The sequence below is a fragment of the Mixophyes fleayi genome (assembly GCF_038048845.1).
Source record: "Mixophyes fleayi isolate aMixFle1 chromosome 12 unlocalized genomic scaffold, aMixFle1.hap1 SUPER_12_unloc_1, whole genome shotgun sequence".
NCBI classification, from domain to species: Eukaryota; Metazoa; Chordata; class Amphibia; order Anura; family Limnodynastidae; genus Mixophyes; species Mixophyes fleayi.
In genome coordinates, this window is record NW_027445895.1 from 272375 (window position 1) to 300020 (window position 27646).

General features: G+C 42.8%; 1 protein-coding gene and 1 pseudogene across 1 annotated transcript; one reads left to right on the forward strand and one right to left on the reverse strand.

Annotated features, from left to right (window-relative positions):
* The first annotated feature begins 1331 nt into the window (after positions 1 to 1331).
* On the forward strand, positions 1332 to 6661 carry LOC142112066 (uncharacterized; annotated as a pseudogene).
* A 6075-nt stretch (positions 6662 to 12736) lies between these two features.
* Positions 12737 to 26743, reverse strand: LOC142112068 (uncharacterized). Its single transcript, XM_075193916.1, is given in 8 exon segments — positions 12737 to 13024; positions 13026 to 13998; positions 18433 to 18544; positions 18673 to 18770; positions 18857 to 18956; positions 19036 to 19200; positions 22400 to 22557; positions 26591 to 26743. Coding segments are annotated over 7 exon segments (1659 nt in total). The 5' UTR covers positions 22469 to 22557; positions 26591 to 26743; the 3' UTR covers positions 12737 to 12882.
* Positions 26744 to 27646: the final 903 nt, after the last annotated feature.

The window sequence follows — 27646 nt, forward strand, 5'->3', positions numbered from 1 at the left end:
TACTCCTGGAGTCGGCAAGGAGCGGATCTCAGGATACGTGTGGTGATGACTATGGGCGTAGGGTCACTCTGCTGTACTAGACCAGACACTGCAGGATGCGTACAATACATATGTGGAATATGAAATCTCAGAAGAACCGTAGACCGTCGTAACTGTCATTTGCGTTGGCATACGCAGCGGACTTGCTTTCGTTGACGGCCGAGTGTCCTCGTTCTGGGCATGCGCAGAAGGGAAATGCGTATGATACACACAAATAACAGAGATACGTTCCTTAATGACTCAGGCCCTATCAGAGCAGTGAAATCCTCTCTGAATGCCCCACGTTTGTGTACCTCATACATATAGGGCCAGGATACTGCATCAAATGCCTTATTGGCGTCCAGGCTAAGTAGTATATTCTTGGAAGGATATTGTAAGGACGAGGAGGCCACCTCTGTGATCGCTGTACATATGCCCTACACCGAGTGACGACCTGTCACAAATTCTAGCTGGTGGTCGGTTAAAAGTGATGGGAGAATAGACTGTAAACGACTGGCCATGATTTTAGCCAGCAGCTTAATATCCAAATTAAGTAGCGTGATAGGGCCATAGGAGGCCATGGATTGTGGGTCTTTTACTCAGTTTCAATATTAGCGTAGTGAATACTTTATTAAAATTAGGATTTGATTTTGATTTTTAAATTAGTGCAACCCCAACGGGTCTGTACTAGGTTATGTTTTACTCACTGGAGTTGTACGATTTACTACACTGTTCAAACTGCTGAAATACCAACTCTGATTAAAATGAGTTACAGGTTTTGCTGTATTTTTAGTTGTAATTTTTTAAGATTATAGAATGTTTCCACTTTCCTGGACTTTTTAAATGTGCAAAATGGACAAGAAGGGCTAGTTTTATAAATCCAACCCCTGTCCTACATGTAAGTGTTTCCTATATGGACTGTCTAGTAGAATGTATCTAGCACTTACTTCTCCTATTATCTTCCGTAGGTTGGCCATTCTGAGTCCTCTGTCTACTACAAGAACCCACTTTAAACTTGTCTTTAAAGGTGAACCCACTGAAGGTTTGGGTGATAGGTGAGCTCACTGAGCTGCAGTAGATGTAAATGCTATATACACTCTACTTTCATGTATATATGAAACAGTTACATATAGGATATTGGTTGTATTTGTAAAATATACTATTATTGTATTGTAGTTAACCCCTAAAAATTCCAAATACATGGAGCTTCATTTATCTTTTTATCCAATTCATTTCACAGGATTACACCGTAGTAATAAAGAGATTTGGTGGGCCACCCTCAAGTGTGTCAGGAGTATTGAGCAGGACCCAGAGTCCCATCACGATTCCTCCACCTCACTCACTGATATATGAGGGAAACAATGACTAGAAGATCCTGGAACTGATCAACAAGATCATTCCGCTGGTGACTGGAGAGGTGACTGCTGGGAATGTGACATAATACAGTAACACCAGGGGATGTGTCTGCGTGATGACTGTATCATTGGGTGTATTAGGTTCCTATAAAGTGTTAGGATGTCACTGTCTATTTATCCATGCAGGAGTGGACGTATTTAAGATTGCAGAAGAGTCTTTTCAAAGACGTAATGATGGAGAATCACTGGATTCTCAAATCACTGGGTAAGAGGAGATTTTCATTTATTGTAGGGGAGAGAACAGTTTTGAAGGCCACCTAGATACACATCATCTGAGAATCACATATAAACAATGTATTCACTCAGTGTATGTTTCCTACAGATGGATCCAGTAACACAAATACCACAGAGAGATGTCCGTGTTCTCTTTATTCACAGGATTGTACAGAGGAAAATCACAGTATTCCACAGGTAGGTGACATTTTAGGGTCTCGCCAAATACCTAAGTGAATTTCCCAATATATGATCTGTAAAAAAAATACTTGTGTGAGTCATATACACTGACATTCCTCTGTCTCATCATAAATGATTAAATCAGTTATTATTAAATATATTTGTATTGTTTTGTGGGCTGTTTAGGATGACGTCATGACTGGTATTAAATTAGAATTTATAGAGGGAAGGAAAGAGACGTATGTGAGGGGTGATCAGCAGTGTAAGGAGGAGGAAATCAGCATAGGTGAGTAATAAACACTTATTACAGACAAGAGTCACATATTCTCCTTGTATAAACAATGTAATCAGTCACTGTGTGTTTCCTACAGATGGATCCAGTAACAGAAATACCCCAGAGAGATATCTCTGTCCTCTTTATTCACAGGAGTTTCAGGTAGATGACATTTTAGGGTCTTGCCAAATACCTAAATGCCAAAGTGATTTTATTATATTATCTGTAAAAAACAGCGTTGATCTTATACTCTCATATTCTTCTGTTTCATCTCACATTATTAAATCAGATATTATTTAATATAATATTCTTAAAGGGGTCGTGTCCTGGACATACATGGAGTACAAGTATGCTTGCTACGTTCTCCATCCTAAAATTCCTGCATTTATCCTCCATTTTGAGTTTGCTGGTTTATTTGGACTCTGTCTAGTCCTGGAGCTTACTTACCCCTCTTGGCATCCTCTGGGGTACTTCTCCTGATCCGCGGCTGCCGCGCTGCTCTTCGAGACCCCAGCCTGGTGTGCGGAGGCTGCTATCTGAGCGGACCCGCTGCAGCCTGACTCCTTGGTGGACAGCGCTTCTGCCTCTCCGTGCTGCCGGCGCTGACTGTTGGTGCGGACACCCCAGGGACCCCTGCTGTGGTGAGACAGATCACCATACTTACCCATCACTGTCAGGTCGTCGGGTGCCGACACTTGCTCAGGCTCTTCCCTTTACTGTGTGCGACTCGAGTACATGACAATGCTGTAGACTATGCCCCTCTGCCCTGGGAGCTGGGGATGGACATTTTCTGTTCCTGTCCTGTAATCTGGGCTGACGTCTTGGTAGTGCCCTATTTTCCACCATAGAGAGCAGCGATTTGTCCTCATGCTGCACAGTTCTGTTGCTCCAAGTCAGCCTTCCATCCTGAGATACAGATTGGATCCCCAACAGCTGGGCCTCAGGCTCTGAGTGCATGCAGGTACCTCACACAGTGGCTGTAATTTGACTTATGCTATCTTGCCTGTTTGTGCTGTGATAACATCCTGGCACTTGACATCTAATATATATTACTCCTGTGAGACAGTCATTAGCTCATTTATTGAACCTCATTCCCATATCTGGATTATCCAGTTTGCCTTTTAGAAGTGGTGTCTATACTATCTTGACTCTGTTCTATGATCCTGCCTTGGGTACTTTCATGGTAAGACTTTCATACAAGTGTTTATCCATGAAATACAACACTATTATTATACCCATTCCTCTATATTGGGATGTATTTTCCTCGTTATATGATCATGCTGCTCTGGCCGGATGGCTTGACCGGTTTGCCTATTCCTCTACACCCACTGACAGTTCTGGAGAAACTCCATTATCTGTGCCCTCCCAAACTACCATTGTTCCTAATGCACCAACCTCACCTACTTACCCTAAGGTCACATTGCAGCAGCTTCTACAGCTGGCCGACCTTTCCCTTTTCAGACATGATATGCAACAAATCCAATAGTGAGTGGCTGAAGCGGAGACTCTAGAAGATGCTACAGCACCTATGAAGGGTCAAATTGATAATTTGGAAGCTCAGATGTTGGCATGTAAGCAGACGCTTTCTTATAGTGAGGGGAGTCTCTGATGCAATAATACTCGTTTTGTGGGGCTACCTGAATAAGTGGAGGGGCCTGGTACTGAATGTTTCTTGGAGAAATGGTTAATTCAAGCTTTTGGGAAGGATTCCTTTACGGCTCAGTTCGCAGTGGAGCAAGCTCATCGCATCCCTTCTTAGGCGGCTCCACCCGGGGCACCTCCCTGTGCCTTCATAGCCAAAATCTTACATTAGAAAGACTGATACAACTCTGCGACCATTCCCCTCTTATATTGTCTGTAGACTTTGCCATTACCAGGGGGTCAATCTTTCTGGAACCTGAACCCTTTTAGTTACCTTTAATGGGCAAGGGACCTGATCTGGTTGCCTTGTGGGAAGAGTTCTTTGTGGATAATGCAGAAACAGTCCAGCCCCCTCTTGCCTTTGGCAACTGCCTAAGAACTGTACCTCTAAATCTCCGTACTCTCACCGGTACTGAGGGTTGCAGTTACCCCTGGCAATCGCCTAAGAACTATTTCCCTAAAATCTCTAGACTCTCACCGGTACTGTGGGTTGTAGTTACCCTTGGCTACTGCCTACGTTCAGTTTCATCAACTTTACCTATCACTGTAAGTTCCGTTCCTTTCCGGACAAGTACCGGTACAGAAACCATTGTGGATCAGGGGACTTCTCTATCAACTGTTCCTTATTTATTCCAGTGGCAATGAGTGATATATCAGTCTTGACACCATCCACTCGGTGTCTCACTGGACTCGCTCCTGCACTTCCTACTCTACGGCCTCTGTAACTCTATTCCTGGGTTCTCCCCAGCAAGTGGACATCTCACAACCCTCTGTCTGCAGCCAAGTCTGTCCCAACAGTGAACACCGGACTTTCGGAGCAGACTCCGGGTTTTGCTGTACTGGCTGGAGGGGTTCCTAACAGTTAGCACTTCTGCCTCACAGCACTGGGGTCATGAGTTTGATTCCCAACCATGACCTTATCTGTGTGGAGTTTGTATGTTCTCCCCGTGTTTGCGTGGGTTTCCGCCGGGTGCTCTGGTTTCCTCCCACACTCCATAAACATACTGGTAGGTTAATTGGCTGCTATTAAATTGCCCTTAGTCTCTCTTGGTCTGTGTGTGTATGTTAGGGAATTTAGATTGTAAGCTCCAATGGGGCAGGGACTGATGTGAGTGAGTTCTCTGTGCAGCGCTGTGGAATTAGTGGCGTAATATAAAGAAATAGATGATGATGATGATCAGGGGTGCCCATGAGTCCATGGGGACCCATGCCATCTGATATATACTGTATTATTGTCAGTCTTGATATTATTCTGTATGTTTTTGTATACCTGCATAAGTATTGGAAATTTACTAATCTTTGATGTAATGTGTCACACCTGGTGATTTATATCTATCACGTTTATTCAGAAATAATTATTTTCTTTATGTTCTGTTTTGAAATACCAATAAAAAAACTTGACTAAAAAATGATCATTCTTTTGTGGGCTATTTAGGATGACGTCCTGACTGATATTAAAATAAAAATTATAGAGGGAGAGGAAGAGACGTATGTGAGGGGTGATCAGCAGTGTAAGGAGGAGAAAATCCCTACAGATATCGGCACAGGTGAGTAATAAAATGTATTACAGTAAAGAGTCATATATTTTGTTTATTGAGTCATTACAAGAATTCCAATTATGACTGCATCTAAGCAATGTGCTTGATAATGCGCTTTTATAGTTGTAATGAAGTGTTCGTCAATTGCAAATTGAAATTAAACAACTGAACAACTCGCTCATAGTTTGAAAATTTTGGGTATTGTAATCTGCAGCTCAATGTCCTTCCTTACATTTATTTTACTTTCAGCAGATGGATGTAAACGCAAGAATATCTTGGGGGAGCAACTGATTTTATCTACAGATTTTGAAATGGAAGATAACAACATTACTCAAGATTCTACAGGAGAGAACCCAATTACCCTAAATATATATCCAATACTTTACAGTGGAGATAAATTATCTGAACTCTCTAATCATGAGGAATGTAATCCTGATAACATAGATATTGTTACACATCGTACAGCTCATACAGATGATACATTATTTCCATGTTCTGAGGGTGGGAAAAGCTGTACAGTTAAATTATCTCTTCATAAACATCAGAAAAGTCACATAGCTGAGAACCCTTTTACATGTTCTGAGTGTGAGAAATGTTTTGTACAGAAATCAAAACTTATTACACATCAGAGAACTTACACAGGTGAGAAACCGTTTCCATGTTCTGAATGTGGGAAATGTTTTACACAGAAATCAAAACTTGTTGAACATCAGAGAACTCACACAGGCGAGAAACCATTCCCATGTTCTGAGTGTGGGAAATGTTTTGTATACAAATCAAATCTTGTTGAACATCAGAAAACTCACACAGATGAGAAACCATTTCCATGTTCTAAATGTGAGAAATGTTTTGCCGTAAAATCAAAACTTATTAGACATCAGTGAACTCACAGGTGAGAAACCATTTCCATGTTCTGAGTGTGGGAAATGTTTTTCACAGAAATTAAAACTTGTCAAACATCAGAGAATTCACACGGGAAAAAACGTTTCCGTGTTCTGAGTGTGGTAAGGGTTTTGCACAGAAGTCAAACCTTGTCAAACATCACAGAACTTACACAGGTGAGAAACCATTTCCATGTTCTGAGTGTGGAAAATGTTTTCCATGGAACTCAAAACTTATCAAACATCAGAGAACCCATGCAGATGAGAAAACATTCCCATGTTCTGAGTTTGGGAAATGTTTCGGATACAAATCAAATCCTTTTGAGCATCAGATAACAAACCATATCCATGTTCTGAGTAATGAAAATGGTTTACAAACAAATCAGGTCTTGAATATCACATAGGAGAAAAGCAATTGGACATGAAACAAGGAGCTGCAGTACTCTTTATATTGTAAAAACAGTTGATTTTATTAATGTAAATTAAACTAAGCATAATATATTTACACAAAATTTGATCACTCATGTGTGGAACTATTTTATCTACCAGATATCGTCCACACTGTACACAGTTAAAACAAGATTACCTTGATATATTGGGTACTGAGTAATATATAATTCTGGCAATGGGTTGGAGATATAATGTGGGATCTGAGACACTGTTACAGTATGTTTGTTCATACTCTCTAATTGAAGGTGTGAGTTCATATAATAATCCTGTAATCTGTAATACTTTGCCATTGGGGATTGATTATGAATCTTGAAAAATGTGTCCCACGGTCTAAATGCAATATTGTGATGTCATTTTTGTACAAAAGCTCTCATTTATATGGTATGCCCATGGCTAAGTGGGTCAAGATGTGTCTACAGGGGTGCAAAACTTTGCTCCATCTTATGGGGATCTGAAATATAAAAGTTCAGTAGTATTGACTCTTTTCATTTCACCTTTGCAATAAGACTTGTTCAGAGTGATCCGGTTATAGTAAGTCAGACTAGTGCAGGGATTGTTCTACAAGCCTGGTCAGTGATGGGCTCCATTTGTCACAGTGTCTCCCAGCCTCTGACACTGCACAAGTGAAAATTTTAAATGAGTGATGTGCCAGGGTTAATAATGGTACAGTGAGCCCCCGCAGCCACATAACACTACCCAACCCCCTGTATCATGCAGATTCACTTCCTCTATACATAAAATAACTAAGCAGAAGATAATCAGCCATCTTGTGCCTGCCTAGTGAAGCCACTGACAGTACACATAGCAGAGACATCAACAGCTTCTTACATTTTATAAATTCTAATTTTCCAGCAGTAATTCAGGCGATACCCAAGGGAGAATTAATTAGGGACAAAATTGTTCTGATGATAACATCTATGCTCAAAGATCAAATGAACTGAAATCTAGGCTTGTACGAAAAGCAGAAAGGTCAGTGAACAGCAAATAGCCAATATCTTCCAGAAACATTGGAACATCCTAAAGTCTGATGATGACCTCTAAGAAGTGTTAGAGGATAGGATCTCTATGACATGGTGTAGATCTAAGAATTTGGGGTTTCATTTAGTCCACAGTGTCTCACCATTTGAAAAGAGAATTTCTAATAGACCAATGGGTTTTTTCAAATATGGCGTGTGCCGGGCATGCCAATTTATGATACAAACAAAGGAGTATAAAGATCGGTTCTTGAGAGTTAAATCAAAGGATTCATAAATTGTAGCTCTCCGAATATTATTTACTGCTTAACCTGCCCCTGTAACTTAAACTATGGTGGCATGACAGGCAGGTCACTCAAATATAGAATTTTGGAGCATGTAGGCAACATAAAGAGAGTCAAGAGAAACAAAGATAATTTAAAACAACTAACATATGTTGAAAGGCACTTTATGAAGTGCCATGACTGTGATCCAAGATCACTACAGGCCTTTGTCATGGAACAGATCAAGATGGGTTTGAGAGGAGGAGATCTCCATCAGGAGCTCAAGAGGGAATCAAAGAGAATTCTCCTTATGGATTGTTTAGCTCTTATCTGATACAGGGCAACTCAGTTATGATATAATCACGATAAACATTTGACATTCTTATAATTCATATGAATACACTAATAAAAACTGTGTTTCATTTATCAAAGGTGATTGCTAGATATGGAAAGCAATTGTTATACAGAAAGGTAATTACTTGCAAACTAATAGATTAGAATGTATAATAGATATTTACTAATGGCATCATTTGGCATTACATATAGGTAATTATAAACTCCACATATCATTGTGTTCTCATTTTTTACACAACTTATGCACTTTCATTTTTGGGGTTTTATTACATTTTATTTTTGCTATCCACTCCATTGAACTCATCTGTGTCAGCAGTGTTTCACAGTCCTGATTTACAGCTCGATCTTGCTCCAGCACCTTCCCTTGTACTGTGTTGCTCTCTAGCTCCAACTCTACACAGTCCACATCTGGTATTATACCATCCTCTACTCTGCACTGCCAATCTGTTATACTGGTGAAGGTTGGTACTGCATCCTGTTGCAAACTCCATATACCTGCTAAATTTGGTCCTGGTGCTTCCTGCATCCCAGTTGCCATAGAGATCTCACCTCAACATCTCATTGCGTAGTCCTCTGTGGTGCCCACTTACCTGAATTAAGTTACCACTACTCGAGATTAAGCCCTGGGGACAACCGAGCACCGGCAAACACATCTGGTTCTATAGGAAAGGAGGTTGCTAAAGATGAAGCTCTCATCAACGACAGGTTCTGGTAACTGGTAGGGTGACTTGTGACAAAGTAAAAATATTTATATTGTGACTCTATTGTATCGCTGGAAATAGTGTTGATGAATGTGTGTTTTATTCCTGTACATGTCCGATACATCATTTTTGTATTAGCTTCTCAAGTCTTGTTTTTGGGATAAATAAGAATGTTTAGAGAGCTATGTTTATATTTGGATCAAAACTCTCAAAATTCATATCATGTATAGTTCTGTTTAAATTCAAGCCAAAACTTCATTTCAGAAGTTAATTTTTTTTTTATTATAGAAAAGTTTTATTTAGATTTATGCCTTATTTAGTTTTTATAGTATCATAAACAAATCCGTTTAATATTGAGTTCAAGCCTCGTTTTGGAGCTCAACATAGCTGTAAGTATTAGCTCTGCCATATTCCAGCCCACGTCTCGTTTTAGTGCTTGAGGTCTTTATGTTTTAGCCCTGTTTCCATCTAAGTCCAAGCCTCGGTTTGGAGCTGAATGTGTTTGCGTGTATTAGTTTTCTTTTATTTAAGTCCAAGCCTCGTTTTGGTATTTATATGCATTAAATCTGTTTCTAAATCCAAACCTCATTTTTGACTCCATCTAAAAGAATGCAGCCTCACTTTGAATTTCCTTCAAGCCTCATTGCGAGTTAAGCGAGGACTTCCGTACAGGATCTTTGTCTCCACGGCGGCACTTTATTGGCTGCTATACACTTTATAAAGTCAGACAGTTAGTAACATTGAGAAAGACTCAAATCTGAGGAGTCAAAACGCGTTGGTCACTGTGGTGATTCCTGGCTGACCAGGACGTTCACTTGGTTGGTGATTGGAAGGAGGAATTCCGGGACTAATTTCAGCTTTACCTTCCTCCGTGTCTATTCGTGTGAGCTTTGTGGTAGGGTCATCCACCCTATATTTATGTAGATGGTACTTATTTGTGCACCACTTTTTATCTATATGGAACGTGAGTGTATTTTTAAATATCTGGTATCGGTGTAATAAAGAATAATGCAGTAGATATTTTTAGGTCTTTTTTCACATTTCCATATTGGGAGCTATATACTGAAGGAAGACTCTGTGAAGATCAATGTAGAGAATACAACGCGATAATACAAGAAGCTTTTAAGTAAGCACATTATATAAGGGGGTTACCCCATTCACCTACACGTGGTTCACTGGTTTCCAGAGACAACTGCACCACTAGGAACTGAACACCAGTTATTGTACAAGAAAAATCGTTATTCTTTGGAATTTAATGCTCTTCTGGGTGGAGGATATTGAAGTGTTAAAATACTACACTATGTGTTATATATTATCCAGCTGGGGAAGTCTTACTTTTTGAATACTTCCACTGGTCTCTTAACCTACATATACTTGTGAGCGCCCAAGCACGTATATAATATATAATGTATATATATGTATATATATATATATATATATATATATATATATATATATATATATATATATATATATATATATTTTATTTGACTTCTAAATATCTATATTATATCTATATTATATATATTGTTTGACTTAAAGATACCAGAACTGAAGAACTAAGTTATTGCATGTTACTTAAAATGTATTTTATACATGACATAGATGATTATATATATATATATATATATATATATATATATAAAATATATAGTGTAGTATTTTCAGGAGAGTGATTCCAAAAACCAGTAGGTGTCACAGATGTGTACCAGATCTGTATTCCAACAAAGCTCAAAACACATGAATCCTGGGTTATTCAGCTTGAACCATATATGCTTTCTCCAGTCATCTGTACCCGTAAAGATAAGAAAAGGATAACCAAAAATAGTGTGATATTGTCACACCGATAAGTGAGTTATATCACACCAAACCACATATACTATGTGTACCAGATAAATATAAATTATTTTGCTTATCTGTACAGGTTCCTGTTGGCTCAATATTGCTTGTCTAGTTCACACAATACATAGATATAAAGAATGAGAAATCCCATATAGTATCTTTTCATAAAAACAAATTTATTGAATAATATAAAAATTGCACATTCACAAAAAATAAAAGAATCAAAGTTTTATCAAGGTGTAATTATACCAGTACTCACTGTCATTAGTCACCACCAGGGGCAGGCTGGGCTGGGCGGCACATTGGGCTACCTTGGGCTGGATCACGGGGCCACTAGCCTTTTTTTTACCTTTAAAATGTTCCTAATAGGCTGTTGAATAGAGTCTTGCCCCCGGGCTAAAATTTGCCACCCCTCCCCTGATCACCACTCAGTGGAGTCAGAAAACAAAAGATTGAATTACTGGTGGTTCAATTCCAATATTGGATACAGAGAAAGTTTGAGAAATATATAACATGTAATGACCTCAACACGTTTCGTCTACTAGAGACTTTATCAGGAGAAAAAATTCCCCTATATGTGCATTTATTACTTATACTATAGCTGGTGGCCATTTTGCACATGCACAGTTCATATTCATCAGTGCGCATGCGCGGCTTGAGAAGTGCAGATCGTTCGTGATTGCACCAAGTAAACACCTAGGAATGCCTCACATTACCTGTAAAATATATCAAAAATGGGAGCAGAGGATCCAAGAGACCTCATATATGTGGCTTAACAATTTCTTACAAGTGGCAGCCATAACAATTCCGTGCACGGCACCAGTTAGCTTATTGTGGTGCACACCTGTCTCGTTCGCAAATTAGATAAGGGCAACATAACCCATATACACAGCCACATTAAAACCACCTGCCTAATATTGTGTAGGTCCCCCTCCCCTTGTGCCAACAAAACTGTTTTGACCATGCAAGGCATGGACTCCACAAGACCTGTGAAGGTGTCCTGTGGTATGTGGCACCAAGACGTTAGCAGATCCTTTAAGTACTGTAAGTTGTAAGGTGGGGCTTCCAAGGCTTGGACTTATTCTTACCGCATATTCCACAGATACTCGAATGGACTGAGATCTAGGGAATTTGGAGGCCAAGTCAACACCTTGAACTCTTTGTCATGTCCCTCAACCCATTCCTGAACACTTTTTGCAATGTGGCAGGGTGCATTATCCTGTTGAAACAGGCTACTACATTCAGGGAATACCGCTGCCATGGAGGGGTGTACTTGGTCTGCAACAAAGCTTAGGTAGGTGGTATGTGTCAAAGTAACACCCACATGAATGCCAGGACCCAATGTTTCCCAGTAGATTATAATCTAGAGTATCACAATGCCTCCACCGGCTTGCCTTCTTCCCATTGTACATCCTGGTGACTTCTCTTCCCCATATTAAACGATGCACACGCACCTGGCCGTCTACGATGTAAAAGAAAATGCGATTCATCAGACAAGGCCACCCTCTTCTATTGCTCCATGGTCCAGTTCTAGCGCTAACTTGCCCATTGTAGGCATTTTGGTGGTGGATCATCATGAGCTCTCTAACCGTTATGTGGCTACACAGCCCCATAGGCAGCAACCTTCGATCCACTGTGTGTTCTGACACCTTGCTATCATAGCCAGCATTACCTTTTTCAGAAATTTGTGCTATAGTAACTCTTCTATGGGATCGGACCAGCCAGGCTAGCCTATGCTCCTCATGCGCTTGGGTGCCCATGACCCTGTCGTTGGTTCACCGGTTGTCCTTTCTTGGACTACTTTTGGTAGGTACTAACCACTGCATACCGCAAACACCCCACAAGATCTGTCGTTTTGGAGATGCTCTGACCCAGTCATCTAGCCATCACAATTTGACTCTTGTCAAAGTCGCTCAGATCCTTACGCATACCCATTCTTCCTGCTTCCAACACATCAACTTCAAAAACTAAGTGTTGACTTGCTATCTAATATATCCCACCACTTAACAGGTGCCATTATAACGAGATAATAACTGTTATTCACTTCACTTGTCAGCGATATTAATATTGTGGACGACTGGACTATATATATGTATTATATATACACACACACACACGGATCAATTGTTTAATTTACATTAACAGTTAACTGATTTCACAATATTTGGAGAATTGCGGAAAACTTGTTTCATTTCCAATTGCTTTTGTCTTGTGTGAAATTTTTGATGTTCAACAAGTTTAAATTTCTGTGTAAAACATTTCCAACATTCAGAACATTTAAGGTTTCTCACCTGTGTGACTTCTCTGATGTTTAACAAGATTTGATTTCTCTGCAAAACATTTCCCACACTCAGAACATGTAAACGGTTTCTCACCTGTGTGAGTTCTCTGATGTCTTATAAGGTTTGGTTTATTTATAAACCATTTTTCACACTCCGAGCAAGGAAATAGTTTCTCACCTGTGTGAGTTCTCTGATGTTCAACAAGTTTAAATTTTTGTGCAAAACATTTCCAACATTCAGAACATTTATAAGGTTTCTCACCTGTGTGACTTCTCTGATGTTTAACAAGAGATGATTTATGTATAAAACATTTCCCACATTCAGAACATGGAAATGGTTTCTCACCTGTGTGAATTCTCTGATGTTTATCAAGATTTGATTTCTGTGTAAAACATTTCCCACACTCAGAACATGTAAACGGTTTCTCACCTGTGTGAGTTCTCTGATGTAAAACAAGATTTGATTTCTCTGCAAAACATTTCCCACACTCAGAACATGTAAATGATTTCTCACCTGTGTGAGTTGTCTGATGTCTTATAAGGTTTGGTTTATTTATAAACCATTTTTCACACTCCGAGCAAGGAAATAGTTTCTCACCTGTGTGAGTTCTCTGATGTTTAACAAGATTTGATTTACGTGTAAAACATTTCCCACATTCAGAACATGGAAATAGTTTCTCGCTTGTGTGACTTATCTGATGTTTATGAAGAGATGACTTAACCACAAAGCATTTCCCACCATCAGGACATAGAAATATTTTATCATCTGTATGAGCTGTACTATGTGTAACAATATCTATGTTATCAGGAGAACATTTCTCATGATTAGAGACATCAGATGGTTTATCTGGATGTATAATTAGGGTAGTGGGGCTTCCTCCTGGGGAACCATGTGTGATGTTATCATCTTCTATTTCAAAATCTGTAGTAAAAATAAATTTTCCCTCTGAGATATTCCTGTGTTTGCATCCATCTGTTGGAAATAAAATAAATGTATGAAAATAAGACTTTGTATTTCACATTGATTGACATATTATAATGCCCAACATTTTCATACTATGAGTAAGTTGAAATGTCCAGCTGTTTAATTTCAATTTGTAAACTACAAACATTTCTTCACTATTAGAAAACTGCATTACAAGCACATTGCATAAACCCAGCCACAGTGACACGTAAATTACATCCAACTTGGACAATTCCAGCCAAAATGTGGACATTGGAGAGTAACATCTCCTAAGCATACCCATAGCCCAGCCAGCCTCCTACAACAGGAAGACTCATTAGCCAGGAAGCCTCATTGTCTAACTAGACTCTGCCATCACACGCAAACACTGGAGCTTCAAAAGTAGAGTACAGATAGGTTAAATGAGCAGCGAGTCCTGGATATGGGTTTACACTACTCTTGGTCTCACATCCTTGCACAGAGCAGGACAGTATCAGAATAGAGTAAGACAATGGAGTAGGGCAGAGATGAGCAACAGAACAAAGTAAAGTATAAGAAGAAAGCACGGAACAGAGTCAGATCAGAAAAATAAAGAACAACTGTCCAGAGCATCCAAGCACAAAGATTGGAGAGAAACTATTATGCAATGATGGGTGTGTGTGTGAGAATGGGGAGATTGTGTGAAGACAAGTTTGTGATGGGGTGTATGTGATCTTAGAGGGAGGAAAATAATCTCATATTCTGCATTAGTATTACAGTGATAATATACAGCTGAGGATCAAATATTCATGGTAATGTCACATGTGGTAATACAGGGAGATGGTTATGGATAATGTCACAGCAGGAAGTGTACAGGACATTCATGTGTAATTTCATGGAGTCAGACTGATGTCCCATGAGATAAACCAGACAGTGTGAGGAGGAGACTGGTCAGATCTCTAGGCTGGGAGCACACAATGATATGATGTGAGGAGGAGACTGGTCAGATCTCTGGGATGGGAGTACACAATGATATGATGTGAGGAGGAGACAGGTCAGATCTCTGGGCTGGGAGCACACAATGATATGATGTGAGGAGGAGACTGGTCAGATCTCTGGGCTGAGAGCACACAATGATATGATGTGAGGAGGAGACTGGTCAGATCTCTGGGCTGGGAGCACACAATGATATGATGTGAGGAGGAGACTGGTCAGATCTCTGGGCTGGTAGCACACAATGATATGATGTGAGGAGGACACTGGTCAGATCTGTGGGCTGGGAGCACACAATGATATGATGTGAGGAGGAGACAGGTCAGATCTCTGGGCTGAGAGCACACAATGATATGATGTGAGGAGGAGACTGGTCAGATCTCTGGGCTGGTAGCACACAATGATATGATGTGAGGAGGAGACTGGTCAGATCTCTGGGCTGGGAGCACACAATGATATGATGTGAGGAGGAGACTGGTCAGATCTCTGGGCTGGTAGCACACAGTGATATGATGTGAGGAGGAGACTGGTTAGATCTCTGGGCTGGTAGCACACAATGATATGATGTGAGGAGGCGACTGGACAGATCTCTGGGCTGGTAGCACACAATGGTATGATGTGAGGAGGTGACTGGACAGATCTCTGGGCTGGCAGCACACAATGATATGATGTGAGGAGGAGACTGGTCAGATCTGTGGGCTGGTAGCACACAATGATATGATGTGAGGGGGAGACTGGTCAGATCTCTGGGCTGGTAGCACACAATGATATGATGTGAGGGGGAGACTGGTCAGATCTCTGGGCTGGGAGCACACAATGATATGATGTGAGGAGGAGACTGGTCAGATCTGTGGGCTGGTAGCACACAGTGATATGATGTGAGGAGGAGACTGGTCAGATCTCTGGGCTGGTAGCACACAATGATATGATGTGAGGAGGAGACTGGTCAGATCTGTGGGCTGGTAGCACACAATGATATGATGTGAGGAGGAGACTGGTCAGATCTCTGGGCTGGGAGCACACAATGATATGATGTGAGGAGGAGACTAGATAGATCTCTGGGCTGGTAGCACACAATGATATGATGTGAAGAGGAGACTGGTCAGATCTGTGGGCTGGGAGCACACAATGATATGATGTGAGGAGACTGGTCAGATCTCTGGGCTGGGAGCACACAATGATATGATGTGAGGAGGACACTGGTCAGATCTCTGGACTGGGAGCACACAATGATATGATGTGAGGAGGAGACTGGTCAGATCTGTGGGCTGGGAGCACACAATGATATGATGTGAGGAGGAGACTGGTCAGATCTGTGGGCTGGGAGCAGACAATGATATGATGTGAGGAGGAGACTGGTCAGATCTGTGGGCTGGTAGCACACAATGATATGATGTGAGGAGGAGACTGGTCAGATCTCTGGGCTGGGAGCACAAAATGATATGATGTGAGGAGGAGACTGGTCAGATCTGTGGGCTGGTAGCACACAATGATATGATGTGAGGAGGAGACTGGTCAGATCTCTGGGCTGGGAGCACACAATGATATGATGTGAGGAGGAGACTGGTCAGATCTGTGGCTGGGAGCACACAATGATATGATGTGAGGAGGAGACTGGTCAGATCTGTGGGCTGGGAGCACACAATGATATGATGTGAGGAGGAGACTGGTCAGATCTCTGGACTGGGAGCACACAATGATATGATGTGAGGAGGAGACTGGTCAGAACTCTGGGCTGGGAGCACACAATGATATGATGTGAGGAGGAGACTGGTCAGATCTGTGGCTGGGAGCACACAATGATATGATGTGAGGAGGAGACTGGTCAGATCTGTGGGCTGGGAGCACACAATGATATGATGTGAGGAGGAGACTGGTCAGATCTCTGGACTGGGAGCACACAATGATATGATGTGAGGAGGAGACTGGTCAGAACTCTGGGCTGGGAGCACACAATGATATGATGTGAGGAGGAGACTAGTCAGATCTCTGGACTGGGAGCACACAATGATATGATGTGAGGAGGAGACTGGTCAGATCTCTGGACTGGGAGCACACAATGATATGATGTGAGTAGGAGACTGGTCAGATCTCTGGGCTAGTAGCACACAATGATATGATGTGAGGAGGAGACTGGTCAGATCTGTGGGCTGGTAGCACACAATGATATGATGTGAGGAGGAGACTGGTCAGATCTGTGGGCTGGGAGCACACAATGATATGATGTGAGGAGAAGACTGGTCAGATCTGTGGGCTGGTAGCACACAATGATATGATGTGAGGAGGAGACTGGTCAGATCTGTGGGCTAGGAGCACACAATGATATGATGTGAGGAGGAGACTGGTCAGATCTGTGGGCTGGGAGCACACAATGATATGATGTGAGGGGGAGACTGGTCAGATCTCTGGGCTGGGAGCACACAATGATATGATGTGAGGAGGAGACTGGTTAGATCTCTGGGCTGGTAGCACACAATGATATGATGTGAGGAGGAGACTGGTCAGATCTCTGGGCTGGTAGCACACAATGATATGATGTGAGGAGGAGACTGGTCAGATCTGTGGGCTGGTAGCACACAATGATATGATGTGAGGAGGAGACTGGTCAGATCTGTGGGCTGGTAGCACACAATGATATGATGTGAGGAGGAGACTGGTTAGATCTCTGGGCTAGGAGTACACAATGATATGATGTGAGGAGGAGACTGGTCAGATGTCTGGGCTGGGAGCACACAATGATATGATGTGAGGAGGAGACTGGTCAGATCTGTGGGCTAGGAGCACACAATGATATGATGTGAGGAGGAGACTGGTCAGATCTGTGGGCTGGTAGCACACAATGATATGATGTGAGTAGGAGACTGGTCAGATCTCTGGGCTAGTAGCACACAATGATATGATGTGAGGAGGAGACTGGTCAGATCTGTGGGCTGGTAGCACACAATGATATGATGTGAGGAGGAGACTGGTCAGATCTGTGGGCTGGGAGCACACAATGATATGATGTGAGGAGAAGACTGGTCAGATCTGTGGGCTGGTAGCACACAATGATATGATGTGAGGAGGAGACTGGTTAGATCTCTGGGCTGGGAGCACAAAATGATATGATGTGAGGAGGAGACTGGTCAGATCTGTGGGCTGGGAGCACACAATGATATGATGTGAGGAGGAGACTGGTCAGATCTCTGGGCTGGAAGCACACAATGATATGATGTGAGGAGGAGACTGGTCAGATCTCTGGGCTGGTAGCACACAATTATATGATGTGAGGAGGAGAAGGGTCAGATCTGTGGGCTGGGAGCACACAATGATATGATGTGAGGAGGAGAGCAGAAGTCTACTAGGGACTGATGGCTCCTGACTACCCACTGGGCAAATACTTTTTTTTCATTAGTTTTTACTGACAGAGGAGGGTGTAGAGTAAAAGATTGTTTTAGTGTCTGAATAAGCAAAATATGTGACTCTTTTCTGTAATAAGTGTGTATTACTCACCTGTGCTGATATCTGTAGGGATTTCCTCCTCCTTACACTGCTGATCACCCCTCATATCCGTCTCTGTCTTTCCTTCTATAACTTCCACTTTAATATCAGTCAGGACATCGCCCTAAATAGTTCACAAAATAATACAAAAATATCATAATTAATAATCTGTGTGTAGAAGATTCACACCACTTTTTTACAGATCACATAATGAAAGGAAATTTTGGAATTTGGTGAGATCCTAAAATCTACCTGATGCTCCTGTGGGATAATGAGATTTTCCTGTGTACAATCTTGTGAATAAAGAGGAAGGAGATATCTCTCTGGGGTATTTTTGTTACTGGATCCATCTGCAGGAAACAGTGACTGATTACATTGCTTATATATGAGTACCAGATAATGTGTGTATCTAGATGGCCCTTAAGTCTCCTCTTACCTAGTGATGTGAGGGGCCGGGGATTCTCAATCTTCATGTCCTCGTACAGACCCTTGGGCCCTTCTAAATTCTCCAACTCATCCCGACACTTTATAGGAACCTGACATACACAATGACACAGTCATCATCCAGACACATGCCCTAATATTACTGTATTATGTCCCATTCCCAGCAGTCACCTCTCCAGTCACCAGCTGAATGATTTGTTTGGTCAATTCCAGGATCTTCTGGCCATTGATTTCCTCACGTATCAGTGACTGAGGTTCAGGCACCGTGATGGGGATCTGGGTTGTGCTCAATACTCCTGAAACACGCGGGCGGCTCTTGAGTGTCACTGTGTAATCCTGCGTATTGAGTGAGACATCAAAATGAATGAAGTGAAATGATCCATCTATTTGGAATTTTATTATTGGTTAATTGTGTAAAACAACCAAAAATGTTCTATTTTATAAATACGATCCAAAGCCTCTATGTAACTGTTTCCCAAATACAGGAATGTGGAGTGCATATAGCATTTACCTCTCCTGCAGCTTCAGACAGTGAGCCCACCTATCAGAGTCCTTTATCTACAGCCGGCCCCCACGGATCCATCATCTGTTTTGAACAAATTAGTGCAACCAGCAAAATGAATTTAAAGTGGGGGTTAGTAATAGACAGCGACTCAGAATGGCCGACCTATGGAAGATAGTAGGTGAGGTAAATGCAGATTTAAAGAAGATAACAATTGTTTATTTATATTTGGTAACTCTTTGGGCCAGTCCGTGGCCTCCGGGATAATTCTTTAATAAAGCTCTGCCTTAATCCCTCCCCGTTGCCTCATTTTCAAAGTAGAGGCTGTGCAGCCTATTGCTACAATGCACACCCCCCTACGTCCTCTATGATGGCCTCCCCCTTCCCCACACGTACTGCGGTGGGACCACTTCATATGCACTGAGGCCACGCTGTGATCTTCCTGGACATCCTATGGCAAGTAATATTTCAGAAACTACAGGTACACACACTAGACCAACACACACTGGGCACGCATACACTGCTAGACACTGGGCATGCATACACTGGTTCAGTACTGGGCACACATATATATACGGCTAGACACTGGGCACGCATATATACGGCTAGACACTGGGCACGCATATATACGGCTAGACACTGGGCACGCATACACTTGTTCAGTACTCGTCACGCATACACTGCTAGACACTGGGCACGCATATACGGCTAGACACTGGGCACGCATATACGGCTAGACACTGGGCACGCATATACGGCTAGACACTGGGCATGCATACACTTGTTCACTACTGGGCACACACATACAGGGACAGACACACTGAGCACATATACACTGGTACAGACAATGGGATACATACACAGGGACAGACACTCCGGGCGCAAACATACAGGGACAGACACTCCGGGCGCAAACACACAGGGACAGACACTCCGGGCGCAAAACACACAGGGACAGACACTCCGGGCGCAAAACACACAGGGACAGACACTCTGCATTGTATGGCGGACACAAGGATGCTCTCGGCATTGTAAGGCGGACACAGGAATGCTCTCGGCATTGTATGACGGACACAAGCATGCTCTCTGCATTATATGGCGGACACAAGCATGCTCTCGGCATTTTATGGCGGACACAAGCATGCTCTCGGCATTTTATGGCGGACACAAGAATGCTCTCGGCATTGTATGGCGGACACAAGCATGCTCTCGGCATTATATGGCGGACACAAGCATGCTCTCGGCATTTTATGGCGGACACAAGCATGCTCTCGGCATTGTATGGCGGACACAAGCATGCTCTCGGCATTGTATGGCGGACACAAGCATGCTCTCGGCATTGTATGGCGGACAAAAGCATGCTCTCGGCATTGTATGGCGGACACAAGGATGCTCTCTGCATTATATGGCGGACACAAGCATGCTCTCGGCATTTTATGGTGGACACAAGAATGCTCTCGGCATTGTATGGCGGACACAAGCATGCTCTCGGCATTGTGTGGCGGACACAAGAATGCTCTCGGCATTGTATGGCAGACACAAGAATGCTCTCTGCATTATATGGCGGACACAAGCATGCTCTCGGCATTGTGTGGCGGACACAAGAATGCTTTCGGCATTGTAGGGCAGACACAAGAATGCTCTCTGCAATGCATAGCGGTCAAATGATCATGTAGAACAGTTATAAACCTTGCAATACATTTTGTATGGTGCATCCATGGGAGTATTTTCATTTAATTAAAAAATATATATATTTTTTTCATTGTTCATGCTAGTGTGGTTACAAGTAATCAGTTTTATTTAAAAGTATGTGTTATTTATCTTTGAAATCCCACCCTAACCCCAAGAAGAGGTACAGAGGGCACTTGGTGGGGTAGAGGGCTTTGGGAGGGTGGAAGGGCACACGCTACCATGGTTGGGACACCCTAAAGATTTGCGTACAGATGGGCAGAGGCAATCTGTTTAATGCTTTAATTTATACTTTTAGGGAGACTTCTAAACCTTTGGTAGACCCAACTACTAATAAATGAATGCTAAACCCGGGAACTCCCTGATGCTGGATTCAGCTGCTCCACTTACATAACCAATGTGTGTCCTCCATCCACTGGTGTGCTGACTGCTTGTGGTAGCTCCACCTACCAGTGCAATGGTTTGCCTACTGGTGTGTTAGCGCTGCCATGTGTGACAGGACTCCACCTACTATTGCGTATTGCATGTGTCTTGCCTAAATCAATGTGGCTAGGGCTAACTGTGTGCTAACTCAGCCTACTATTGGCCCCGCCTACCATTTATTGGTCCCGCGTAAATGAGCCCACTTTCAGAATTTTTCTCAGGGCCACTTTAAGTTCCCAACCCATCCCTGCCCAGAATCCCTACCTCACCAGTCATGTCCCCGTTTTATTTATAACATTAGGTATGATGTCACTGTAACATTCCCAGAATCCCTCACCTCTCCAGTCATGTCCCCGTTTTATTTATAACATTAGGTATGATGTCACTGTAACATTCCCAGAATCCCTCACCTCTCCAGTCATGTCCCTGTTTTATTTATAACATTAGGTATGTCGTCACTGTAACATTCCCAGAATCCCTCACCTCTCCAGTCATGTCCCCGTTTTATTTATAACATTAGGTATGATGTCACTGTAACATTCCCAGAATCCCTCACCTCTCCAGTCATGTCCCCGTTTTATTTATAACATTAGGTATGATGTCACTGTGACATTCCCAGAATCCCTCACCTCTCCAGTCATGTCCCCGTTTTATTTATAACATTAGGTATGATGTCACTGTGACATTCCCAGAATCCCTCACCTCTCCAGTCATGTCCCCGTTTTATTTATAACATTAGGTATGATGTCACTGTAACATTCCCAGAATCCCTCACCTCTCCAGTCATGTCCCCGTTTTATTTATAACATTAGGTATGATGTCACTGTGACATTCCCAGAATCCCTCACCTCTCCAGTCATGTCCCCGTTTTATTTATAACATTAGGTATGATGTCACTGTGACATTCCCAGAATCCCTCACCTCTCCAGTCAGCAGGTAGATGATCTCCAGGGTGAGATTTAATATCCTCTCACTCCTGTCCTTGTCCATCCTCAGGGAATCAGTGAATGATACAGAACAGGTTTCACCTTCAGCTGACTTCTAGTAAAAGATCCTCTGATTTCTCACAGCTCAGCTGTCTAGGAATAAATATAACAATAATTATAAACATCACAGAACAGACATTTCACATAATAAGAAGCACTGAGGGCCTCATGTAGAGTTGTTTTTTTTGGTGCATTTCTTTGCGTAAAATACGTATTTCTGTACCTCATATGCACACAAATATGTGTAAGAGTAAGTCCCTATGTAGAGTGAGACATCTTATACTTACCATCCTGTACGCTTAGATAGGCTGAGCAAGGAAGGGAAGGGGGGAATGCACGCGCAGGTCAAGTACAGTAAGTGCATGTCGCATAATCTGTGTAGCATGTAGAGGTGGAAACACCAGCAGATACGCCTGGAGGCAGCTTAACTAAGGATCTGGAGTTCACAGGACAACGGGAGCTAGCACTCCCCCACCACGGACATTAAGCGCGCCAACAACATGGCACCAAAACAAAGTGTGTTAATTCACATTGTGACTAACTTCAGAGATAAACGGTAAAGATACTAAGACATTTGTGTATAATCTCTAAGTAGACTAATCCATGAACATTGCAGATTGTTATACTGAACCTAACATCATTCTTATGTACTGTGGCTGTATAATCTGAGCTTGGCCGTTGCGTTATGCAACTAATCATATATAAATTAACCTGAACACATTATAAAGACCTTATATTGTTATTTACTTGTCATTACAAACTGACTGTTTTGTGAGGCACAGTGGTAGAACGGTCCCCCCAGAGGGGTACACAACCGGTTGGTTTCATCCACTTAGCCCTGACCCAAAGATTATCTTGACAACAAAGCCAGAAACAGGGCTCTATATTCCAATATAACCACTATAGAAGCCAAGGGGCTGATTCATTAAGGAATGTAAATGCTGATATGTGCCATATTTTGCATTAACTTGCACCGCACCTGCCCAGAAATGGACTATTCACCAGTGAACGCAGGTACAACTAATTCATCATTGATCACAAGGACACTTCCGGTAACCTAAGTTTTCATAGGTGGAACACAGAAGGAAGTCTAATTCAAGCTTTGGGCATCTCTAAGATACGTGTCTTTCAGTCGTACCATTTGCACCAGCTGCAGGGCAGGTGTAAGTGCACAGTGATAGTGATGATGGTCACATATGTTTGCTGCTAGAACATGTGTTTGCAAGAGTAACCGTAAAAATGCATTTTTTAAAACCGCACATTAAGTTTGTTTTGTGTTCCGTAATGAATGAGGCCGACAGTGTTTAATAACCCAAACCTAGAAACAAGGTACAGGAGTTGTAATCACATCACTGGATACCATCCTTTCAAAAAGATTTCAAAGCCTTCATCACCCTACTAAGGCAACATAACATCAAATACGGGATGTACACACCCAGATCTCCCATCGAGGCCCAAACCCTCCTTCTTAATTTGGAAATTGCAACAGAGAAAGATCACCTGCCTGAAGCAACCTCCCTACCCCAAAGACCCCCAAAAATGACTCCACAACATCTGCCCAAGGCGGAATGGGCCTCTGGGACTTGAGTAAGCATAAAGTGTCCTTCTCAAAATTGAAGGCAGATGTGGCCTCCTGGAGGTATTTCATCATCTACTGGTTGGGCAGGATCACAAGAGTCAAAATTAGTATTAGCCCTAAATGGTGGTTCCCCTCTCCCTGCTAAACAACGTCCATAAAGCCCATGTTCATATCATCTGGAACAAGAGGCCAACATCCTGAAGGAACCTATCACTAGAGGAGAAAGTGGATAAAATAAAGTACTATCTGGCTTTTAAACATTTCCAAAGTGGCTGAATCGTATGCCCACAGAGGCACATCCTCCTCGCTAGACATCGAATCCGGCTACCTAAACTGGCCTGACCTGACCCCACGTTTAGCAAAGGCTTCCAAATCTGCTACCAACTTTAAAATTCTCAACTAAACTCTGGGACTCATATTTGTTGAAACTGAACATCACCTCCCTATGAATTGTCTCTGGGGTAATTCTGCTTTCCGGCTGGGGACATCTATGGCCAAGTTTACTAACGACCTCTAAGCTGACCTTAAATTTCCCACTGACTTCAATCAGAGGTGGCTGTCCCTTGCTGACCTCTAAAAGAGTCACTCTCTCACATTCTAAACGCATTTGAATACCTTCAAATTTCTTGTACTCCCTACCTCCAACCCACACGCTTTGCGACCTCACTCCATTTGAAAGCATTTTCAGACCCCAGCCCACATGCAAGTGAATGAGATTCCAGATTGATGTCATTCCACTTGGCACTGCCCAACCTATGTGAACCCAGTACGAGGCGGAGTGGGAGAGGGATCTTGTCGCCCCACCACCAGATGAGGAGGCCTGGGAGGACACCAGTGACACTACAAATGATAGTAAGCACTGGCGCCCATGAATTTGATGGCGCTTGTAGTACTACAAGCACCAGCATGGAAAACACTCATAGGCTGTCAGTGCATGCTGACACTTATTAACTATCTTGGATGCCAGGCCTTTCATTACCTCCCTTCCATCTTATTCTTTCCCACCACAGCGCTGTCTGTCAATGCTACCTCCAATATCTCTCCCTCCTGACTGAATCAAGAAATAACCCCTCTCTACACATTAACCCTATTTACTATCCTGTTTTCACTCACTATTATTCTCTTGCTCCAACAACCCTATACTCAGTCATTTACACTTCAATCTCTATGCTTGAACTCTATTCTCTTTCCTTTGCTGCCTGTTGGCCCTCTCCGTTCTCCTTTTCAGTCAATCCTTGCATCATCACCAGGCTTCTGTACGGTGCTAAATTCAACTGTGTCTGCTATATAAAAAAACCCTGAAATGACCGTGCAACAGTTTATATTGTCATGTGCAAGTTCCGGTGGAGGGAAGGGGGGGGCACAGGGAGAGAGACGCTGAAGGAGGGGAGGGGGACAGAGAGAGAGACACGCGGAAGGAGGGGGACACAGGGAGAGACGCTGAAGGAGGGGAGGGGGACAAAGAGAGAGAGAGAGACGCTGAAGGAGGGGGACACAGAGAGAGAGATGCTGAAGGAGGGGAGGGGGACACAGAGAGAGAGATGCTGAAGGAGGGGAGGGGGACACAGAGAGAGAGAGAGAGACGCTGAAGGAGGGGGGCACATGAAGAGAGACGCTGAAGGAGAGGAGGGGGACAGAGAGAGAGAGAGATGCTGAAGGAGGGGAGGGGGACACAGAGAGAGAGAGACGCTGAAGGAGGGGGACACATGAAGAGAGAGACGCTGGAGGGGAGGGGGACACAGAGAGAGAAAGACGCTAAAGGAGGAGGACACAGGCAGAGACGCTGAAGGAGGGGAGGGGGACTCAGTGTGTGATACAGAGTGATATGGTGAAGGAGCGCAGTAATATGATGAAAGGGCACAATGTGAAGGGGTCTAAATAAATCTTACGTCATTTTGACCCAACCACTTAAAAAACGGGACTACCTGGTAATTATTTTGGCTATGGGGTGCCTTGGAAAAATGATGGTGACCCTAAGGGTGCCTCGAACTGAGAAAGTTTGGGAACCACTGCCCTAGTCTGTGTGTGTATATTAGGGAATTTAAACTGTAAGCCCCAATGGGGCAGGGACTGATGTGAGTGAGTTCTCTGTACAGCGCTGCGGAATTAGTGGCGCTATATAAATAAATGGTAATAATAATAAATTAATAATAATGTTAGTGGTACTTGGCGTGGGGGTGGTTGGGTAGGAGGTGATAGTAGGGGGGGGGGGGCTGTGGGGTAATGGAGGGGTGGAAGGAGGGGGATTTGGGCTAGTCATGGTGTGTGAGCCCCTCTGTGGTGTATGGGGTGTAGCTGGTGTGGATATCCAGTCTCTCACAGCTCTGCCATTATAATAACCAGCTCTGCTATTACTAACAGCCCTCTGCTGACTGCAGCACGGAGCCCAATGAGGATTATGCAGCAGCTGATGCGGGAGCTCACACCACATGTATGAAGTCCTGATCGCTGGGAGACTGCACATAAACTTGGGGTAATGGCCTCTATGGAGGTAATTCCCGCTGTCTGGTGCAGAAGGAGTAATATATTATTATAGGAAGAAATTACCTCCGACTTACACAGGTCCCGGATGTAGATGTTCCTTATAGATGATTGATGGCAGCTCTCCAGGTACTAACATGGCGTCTGAGAGACCATGTGACCACGCCCCCTGTGCAGCGTCACTAGTTCGTTATCTGTAACACCAATATTGTGTGTGGGAGACTAAGGGAAAATGGCCGCCGCTATTCTGCATTAAGGACAATACACTAACATACTGTTGTACTCTAGTAAATAATTGTTACGTGCTAGATCAGCGAGAGCTAACCTGTGACACTCCAGGTGTTGTGAAACTACAAGTCCCGGCATGCTTTGCCAGTAGATAACTAGCTGATAGCTGGCAGAACATGCTGGGACTTGTAGTTTCCTGGAGTGTCACAGGTTAGCCATCACTGTGCTAGATAAATGTCTTGCAGGAATATATTTGTACAAGATTAGTGTACTATAAAGATACTTGGAATTTGCTTATCTGAACACGCTCTAGAAGTCATCCAAGGTGTCTGGCAGATTCTTGTTGCATAAAAACACACATGGGGGAAATAACCATATAGTGTAGTCATTTTTAAACATGGGAGTTTCTCCCCTTCCAGAGTAAAGTATTTGTTTTCCTCTTAGAAGTCCTTGGTGTAACCACATAAAATAAACTATGTGCATTATCAGGTCCAGGGATCCGCCTGTAGATGTTTTTCACCTGCTCCAGGTGGTTGTACTCTGTATTTTCCCCCCAATATATGAGGGGATTCCAGCATTGTGTTGACCTGTGAGAGGGGGAGAGGGGGATATGTGGATGTTCAGAAGACTGGATGTATAAAGGCTATTTTAAGATAGGTTTTAGTAAGTGTAAGCACAAAATGGTGTTGGTCGCTGAAAACACTTTCTGAGCCGGTCAATATTTGAGAGTTAGAAGAATCCCTGTCTGACTTTTTTTTATTACTTATTTTATAATATAAACTGCATTTTAGGTCTTAACAGCTGTACATTCTGTGGATCACTTGCAGCTCTGTGACACTAGATGGCGCCAGAGCCATTAAAGTGTGTAGAAAAGAGTGAGTCATTATAATCTCA